General features: G+C 33.6%; 1 protein-coding gene across 1 annotated transcript; it reads left to right on the plus strand.

The window, feature by feature from the left end:
* The first annotated feature begins 1,281 nt into the window (after nt 1-1,281).
* On the plus strand, nt 1,282-3,968 carry LOC126714579 (squamosa promoter-binding-like protein 16). The gene is made up of 4 exons (XM_050414788.1): nt 1,282-1,559; nt 1,809-2,256; nt 2,400-2,536; nt 3,044-3,968. The coding sequence occupies exons 2-4, from the start codon at nt 1,844-1,846 to the stop codon at nt 3,667-3,669; spliced, it is 1,176 nt and encodes a 391-aa protein (XP_050270745.1). The 5' UTR covers nt 1,282-1,559; nt 1,809-1,843; the 3' UTR covers nt 3,670-3,968.
* Nucleotides 3,969-8,420: the final 4,452 nt, after the last annotated feature.

Consider the following 8,420-nt stretch of genomic DNA (forward strand, 5'->3'; position numbering starts at 1 on the left):
ATGTAACCCATGAAAGGCTACTTGAAGCATCAAGATGCAACTAATTTGTAGCTTTAGCAATGGTCTCCGCACCAAATTAAGCTTTCACGGTGGGAATCTTGTCAAAAGTTTTTAACCAAAATAGTAAAAGTCACCTAAGTTTGGTATGACACATTGGCAAGGTCAGCAAGTCTACAGAGAAAGAGAGATTCAACTACTAAAAAAATTAGAGTGGATCCTTAATTGATAAGAAAGATAATGATGCTGTCTGTTTCAGTGAAAAATGACATTAGAAAGAAAATATGTTTATGCCAAAAGATGGGGACCAAACAATTTCATTTTCTCACAACTATTATTAATTATTGACCCCCAAAAAAAAAACCCTTAAAAACAAAATTCTGCTACTAACCTGGGGGGACTCACAATTTTACATAACACGAAAGGAATGGGTTGTCCAAGAAACACGAGAGAATGGCTTCCATCACTTTGATCGAATTCTAATATATTTTTTCCCCGAGCAATAACAACTACTCGTACGAAGATTTTTCAATACCATTACTGTACTGGGATATATCATACTGCTTTGGAAACAAAATGGAACCTTTGTCATCGATTGCACAATATATATATATATATATATATATATATAGAGGTTATACTTGTTGCATACAAACTGAAACTGTTTTACACCCACCAAAAAAATAACTAAGATAGTCGTTTCTATACACTCATTTAAAAAAAAAAAAAAAAAAAAACTACTCCATACAGATAACCTTGTGCTTGCCTGGCTCCCTTTTGGAGCTTCCTTATTCTGTTTTGTACTTTTTTTTTCTACTCTCTCTCTCTCACATATTTTATTGTCTACTAATAGATTACAAAGTTGTAAGCAACTTTGCCATGGGCTTCTATCTTGTTATTTTTCCTTTCACTTTCACATTTTAATATTCAAGTTATTTAGTTTCCACACCAACAGTCCACCTGATAAAAAATTTCAACCAGGCATTGAGAACGGCACCAACAGAGACACAACAGAAGTGAGAAAACAAATCTAACAATACCAATTATACTCAAAAAGAATAATGCTTTAAGGATAACATTTTTTACAACTTTCCTCAGCTGACATGGCTTATTTTAGTTGGAGAAACATCATTTTCTTCTAGACTACTGGTTCCACTTTTATTTTGCACCAATTACATCAAACTATGTCAGCGGTTACGGAAGAAAAAAAATAATGTAAAAAATAGGGTGCTTCTATACTTATTGGCACTTAGATGATGGGACTTTCTTGCAGTAATTCTCAGCTCCCTTTATATTATAATAATGTTTAGTGTATTCTGTCTTTCTTTCTGTCCCTATAGCTCATCAAGCTGGATTTGTTGAGCTCCTCAATAATTCCAAATTGACCCCTGAATGAATCCTTTGTCTTTGCCTTCTGCCGGACGGAACAAGGATATTGCATGTTTTTTAATCCATATTCTTGGAAGTTCTTCTGTCAGTTTTTATTGAAAAATTAAGTACACTGCTCCCTCTATATATGGCATATCAGATATGTATCTCCAAGACTCCAAACAAGAAAAAAGGTTGAATTTTTATTCTTTTTGTTCTCTTTTACAGCTTTTCTTCAATTTGACTATCTTTGTTGCCCCATCATAAGTTTCAAGAAACTCTAATTCACTGTTCTTGATGTTTTGCCTTTTGGCTTCTATGAATCACTCATTTCTGTTCATTCTCTTTTGACAAAACAGACAAAAAAAAAAAAAGGCATTGATTCTATATTCTTTCATTTTCATTCTGCTTGAAGTATTCACTTTTGTGTTATTGTTTTTAAGGTGAATAAGTTGTGAAAGAGGTTTACTTGCTTGCTATGGACTGGGATTGGAAGGAATTTCCTTGGGATTCAATTGAGTTGGAGCCAAAAGAGGACAGCAGCCTTGCTAGCCTGGTTGATTCCAGTAGCTTGGCAGGGCAGAAGAATAGAGGAGGAGGACTTATGGTCGACTTGAAGCTTGGTAGAATATCTGATTTGGAAGAGAGATCTGCAGCTGGGTTGAAGGACTTGGGGGCTTCAACAATGGTGTCATCACCTTCAGGGTCGTCAAAAAGGGCTCGTGTGCTCGGTGGAACACAATCTGTTTCATGTTTAGTTGATGGATGCAAGTCAGACCTCAGTAACTGCAGGGACTATCATCGGCGCCACAGGGTTTGCGAGCGCCACTCTAAGACCCCAGCTGTGATTGTAGGGGGCAAAGAGCAGAGGTTCTGCCAACAATGCAGCAGGTATACGTATGAAATCAACAACATGGTTTTGATGGACAAGGAATTTGTTTCAATTCTAATGTTGGCTGTGTAGTTTTTTTTTCTTGATTGTTGTATAATTTTCTTTTCAAGGTTCATATGGTTTATGTTTTTAAGTATTGTAGATTCCATTCTTTGGGGGAGTTTGATGAGGTCAAGAGAAGCTGCAGGAAACGTCTTGATGGACACAACATGCGTCGAAGAAAATCTCAATCAGAATCCCTTTACCTGAGTTCTGAGAAATTTCTGTCCAATTATAAAGGTTTTGGATTCTTGTCCAAGTTCTAAGAAGACTATTTGCTTGTTGTCTCTAATTGTGATTTGAATTGGGTTATTTTGCTTGCTATTTAGTCTGAAGCCGAGGATGAAATTGAACTATACATTACTGTATTACACTTCTTGTTCTCACACACCATTAGTATAAGCAAATTGCTGAGCTTTCTCAGAAGCTTCTGCAGTTCATTGAATCACCTATAAAAGTCAGCGATTGATTTGGCCTGCCTAGGGTGTCCATTTATTTCTACCATGTCTATTTTTAAGGTTCTGCTTAGTTTTAAGTTGAAGTTGCTCACCAATTTTTCATGGTACTTTTAACTTATGGTATTCCCAAGTTCCTCCGATGATCTTGGATGGACAAACTTTGGAATTGCTGGTTACTGATTTGGTCTTAATGAAAATTCAAGATGGCATCTAATTCTACAGTTCTTAATTTCTTGTTTTCTACTTGGGTACGATGCTTTTGGAATTGATAGGTCTTTCTATAAATCAGGTACTAGAATCTTGCAATTCTGTAGTCCACACATATATGCTAGTGGAACTACTACTATGAGAAGTACCTGGCCTGGAATTCCCAGAAGTGAAGCAGAATCAAAGATCTATAATAGTCAGCAACGATTGCATATTACTGACAGAAAAAGATCTCCAAATTCCTTTGCCTTCATTTACAATGAGGAAAATAAACTGTTCTCATTCTCACAGGAAAATGGCACTAAGCTAGGCACTCAAGCAGTCCCTAAAGCTTCCTTCTACCAATCACTTCCCAATAGCATTGCTTCATCAGAAAGTGGAAGGGGCAACAATAATATGTCATCCAGTGGCATGACACAATCCATTGACTTGGGTTGTGCTCTCTATCTTCTGTCATCACCTCCAACGTCTCAAACTTCAGCAATTGGTTTGAGCCAATTGGTCCAGTCCAGTGTGAGCCATCCAATTCAATCATTAGATTCCGGACAGCAATTAACCGGAGTGGCTCAGTACTCATGCTCCCAGGGAGTGAGGGACAAGTCTGCAGGTCTAGTTTTTGTTCCTGATGCCAATGAAACCAACATGTATTGCAATGATATGTTGTTTCAAGGGGCACTTGATGCCCTTTTGGAAAATGAGGCCTCATGAACACTTTGAATTTCATGGGAGTATTCAGCTCATCAGGTAATTCTGTTGGGGAATGTTCTCCAGTCTTCAGCTTCAATAATATATTGGGGAGCAGGACAATGAAAGAAATGCCCCCTTGCTACTATTTGTGGAGTATTGTTGATTTCCTTTTCTCATAGAGTATGCATGCATTGTCTGATATACTTGTATTGGAATGCAGATTATTCTCCATCCATACTATTTGTCAATTTGTACTATTATGCATGCTAAACTCTTATCTATGCTATTTATTCAACGCATGAGTATTTTATTTTGGTTCTGATGGGGAAAGAAAAGGCACGATCCCTACATTTTATTTTCCTAGAGTAAAACTTATGTCACTCTCAGCTATTGTAATTGTTGTGAGTAGTTGAATATCATAGTTGCATCGACCCCACAACAAATTAGTTCCAAATTTTCGTTTCGAAATTACATGTATACAGTGTTGTATAAAAAATGTATGGAATAGCGACCTCTCTTTTTCTGACATTCTTGACAAACAATCTATTACTACGAAATTAAGAGTCTTGCGATTTATTGGCATTAAACGATGTTCCTGTTAAGGATAACTTAGATTTTGATTTCTCCCCCAACTTTTGGAAAAAAAAAAATCCTCGGATTTTGATATCCCCCCAGTCTATCTTTTATTTATCTATGAAGCCAACTTATCAAGCCATCTATTATTAGTTCATTAAATCGTCTGGGCCCATTCTTGTAATTAATACTATTCAATTTCTTTAAGATAAATATTTAATTATGTTTAATTAAACTTTCTTGTTCTAGAAGTGGGTGAGCATCATCCATGTGTCATCTATATTTTAAGACATAATTTTGATTGTCCGTTTACACTTTACACCTTAACTTTTATTATGTCTATATTTTGTTGTTCTATCTATTATAGCTCTCTATTTGTATCAGTTCTCATTTTATCACATGATTTGCTAGACTTTTTCTTCTTATTTTGAAAATTTTATTTCAAGCTTCTCTAATTATCTCTCATCTATAAATTATTTTTTCAGAGGAAAAATGTAATATTTTTATGTAATTATTATTATTCGATTAAAGTGGATGCTAAGAATTCTTACTTATTATTATTATTATTTTTTAGTTAATTCGATAAATACACTTATGGGAGAGGAGATTCAAATCCTTATTCTCTTTTATGAATGAAAGAGATTATGCAATGTTATTAGATTACAAGTCACATACATTTATATATAGAACTGCTAAAAATGAAAAAATTACTATGAATTGCTATTATTGTTATAATTGTAGTTTGATAGATAGGTGTGACATCAATCAATATTATTTAGTGCAGTTGATCTTAGCTTTTATGCTAATTCAATTATTATTGACTATTATAATTGGAATCCAGAATTTTTTTATTATATAAAAATAATATATATATATATATATATATATATATATATATATATGTGTGTGTGTGTGGACCAATTGCATTCATAAAATTCAATTTCATATCTTTTATTTCATCACAGGTGATTCTATCCTTTGAATCAATTTGATATCCATTAATTCAAAATTTGATAGAAAAATAATATAAAGATTGAGGTCAACACTCTATGTTTGTCGTCAAAGTCAATCATAAGATTGTATCCACATATTGGTTTTCAGCATTCTATTCTATGCACTGTGCTTAGTTGAAATCATAACCAAAGCTGAAACAATCCAACTTGATGATTAAACATGGCAAACAGAAATATGAAACAATGAATAAAGCTAAGGTATATGCTCATGTCCCAAAGCATCTCAAACCTTACCCCCTTGTTTTGTCTTGTAACAAGAAAATTAGGAGCATAAAATCAATTATTAAATTCCAACAAGGCATTAGACCAAAAAATAACAATATATAGGAATTCAACTACCCTATATATTACTTGCACAAAAGAACAACTACCCTAAAATATTACTGCAAAAATTAATTTAAAAAGTAAAACGGCTAGAACAATAGTGGTGACTTGCTAAGCTTTATTTTAGTGATATGTGGTGTGGTGTGGTGTGGTGTGGTGTGGTGTAGTATGCAATAATTTTTTTATGGCTAGAGGTTTTCATAGCTAACACATATACCCAAGGTTGTCAAAATCGAGATCCTATGTAGGGTTGTGTGAAGTAGATGAGATCATGGATTGTAGGATCGGATCGTAAATTGTAAGATCCTACATTATTCAAGAAAAAAAAAAAAAACACATTGGTATGTTAAATAATCACATAAATTATGCATTCATTAAAAAACAAAAAAAATTGCATCCATTTGATGTAATTATCATATATCACTACATTCATTTGTAAGCATTATTTAAAGAAGCCAAAATCCTCACAACATGATACTCTATTGGGATGTTATTTTTCATTTGGGTTCAACTGAGCCTTTTGTCAAGTTAAAGAAAATTACAAAAAGGCAGGATTGTTAGAATGGTACGATCCTATTGATATTGAACGATCGTAAAAAATCTTGAAAGATCCGAATCATTTTGGGCAGGTGAGATCGTAAAATCATAAGATTGTAAGATCCAAATCGGAATTTTGAGAACTATGCATATACCATACTTGTCTTTCTTCTATCTCAACTATATTTTCTTTGGTTTTTTGTTTATTATATCATTTATTTTGGCTAAATGGAAATTTCACCCCAAAAAAATAAAATAAAATAAAATAAAGGCAGCAAGACATTCTGCAAAGCCCATTTACAACACTAGTAAGCCAACAAATTACATTTGCCATTGCAGTAAAAGGATGATGAAGGTTCAGTAATTGAGTTTAGTTGGCCTAAGGTTCATAAATTCTATTTAGGCTGAGCTGAGCTCGAAATATTGTCTTTGCACACTTGACCAAGAGAAATTGTTCAATAAATCGAAAGATCAAACCAATAATATTTAGTCCACCAAATTATAGAATGTCAAATGTTTAAATTAATTGAGTCACATCCTAATAACAGTGGCACCATTAAAAAAAAAAAATTCACAGCAGCATCCACCATCACCACCACCTTCCCGGGATGCCACCACCACAGACTCTGTTGGAGGGGCTCAAGGACTATGGCCATGAAGATACTTTTGCTCCGTGTGATGAGCTCTCCCCTGACAAACATGGCCTTCTCATCAAGGAAATCGAGATCATTTTTTTACCCTTCCTCCCTCTAAAAAAAACAAGTAGGATTAAATGAATGTTTAATGCCTAAATGAGTAGTTGCGGTTTCTTTTGCTTTTTCTCTAGCGAAAAAATGTTGGAAAACAAAAATAAAGTTAGTGATTTAGAAATTATGATTTATATGTTTGTTTGTATATGTTTTTTGTGCAACCAAAAAACAGATTAGTGATGGGTTTTTTTTTTTGCTGAATTTAATTGGTTCTGTGATCAAATCAAAGTTATTATTTTTTTAGAAAAATGAAAACTTCCATTTTAATCATTCAGTGTGGACGGTGGGAGTCATTTCTATTATTATTTATTTTTGCATGCTGCATGTGATATGTGATTACTGATTAGGGTGTGATTCAATAAATTTTAAAAAATGTCACTTTATTATTATTATTTTTATTTATAAGAAATGTCACTCTATTATTAAGTGAAAGAATAATTAGAAATTGCTAATATAGTCCTCCCATTATATTGACTAATTTCTCCTTGAACACCTTGGCCAACCCAGCCTGATCCTATCGATGCCATTTTTGCTCATTAATACTAAATTTTGAATTCTTTGACCAAATAGTACTATTTTAAACCTACATAAAAAAAAATAAAAAATAAAAAAAAATAAAAGAGCCTATTTTGAAACTGGACACTTTTAAGAGTTTAATTCCACTTGAAACTCAACTTTTCAAGAGGCAAATTTCTTGCCACATCTGTTGATGTGGCATTTATCAAAATAATGGATCCACTTATATCTAGACTCTTCAAGAATTGAGTTTACTAATAAAAAGAAAATTGCCAACACCAAAGTTTTTGCCCATTCCCACCTCAATCCACCCCTCAATTCCACATTTGCAACCAACATTTCAATCATACATAGCCAACTCCAATGGGAAAACCATTCCAATCCCTTCAAATGCATACAACACAGCAACCCAAAAAAAAAAAACCGAGGGTTCTGTTTTTTGTTTTTGTTTTTTTTTTTTTTTTTTTTTTTTGGGTAAAAAAAACCAGGGATTCAATCATTTCACAGCTTGTTCATGATTTTTTTTTTTTTAAAAAAAAAAAATGCAAAAAAACAACAGGTTTTTTCGCCAAGCAAGATAATGTTGGTAGAATGGTTATCAGACTTCAATGTAATTGTTGATAAAAAATTGAGTGTCGAATTTGACGAGCAACAAATGGAGCACTTGATATTATTTGGCTCATAGTGTGTTATGGACTCGTGATGCTTGGAGCACAGCGGCGACTCGAGGTGACTTGGTGGGCTGGGGTTGGCTAGGTGAGTGAGAGAGGAAGAGTGTGATTCAGTAGATTTCCTGAAGTAATATAGATGAATCTCTCTTCTTGAAGAGTTGAAATCTAGGTGAATCAGTTATTTAAAAACACCACTATTTGGTCAAGTAATTTACCAAATAGTATTACTGAGTAGAAAAGGCTGCCTATCTACAGGTTGATGTTACAAAGAACCTAAAATTAAGGGAGAAATGCACTTGCTTTCCCAAATAAGTATGACCACCTTTGTAAATACAAATCAATACTTAAGAGACCAAACAGGCTATTAAAAAAAATTAAGAGAACTTAGG

The sequence above is a fragment of the Quercus robur genome, chromosome 2, assembly GCF_932294415.1.
Source record: "Quercus robur chromosome 2, dhQueRobu3.1, whole genome shotgun sequence".
NCBI classification, from domain to species: domain Eukaryota; kingdom Viridiplantae; phylum Streptophyta; class Magnoliopsida; order Fagales; family Fagaceae; genus Quercus; species Quercus robur.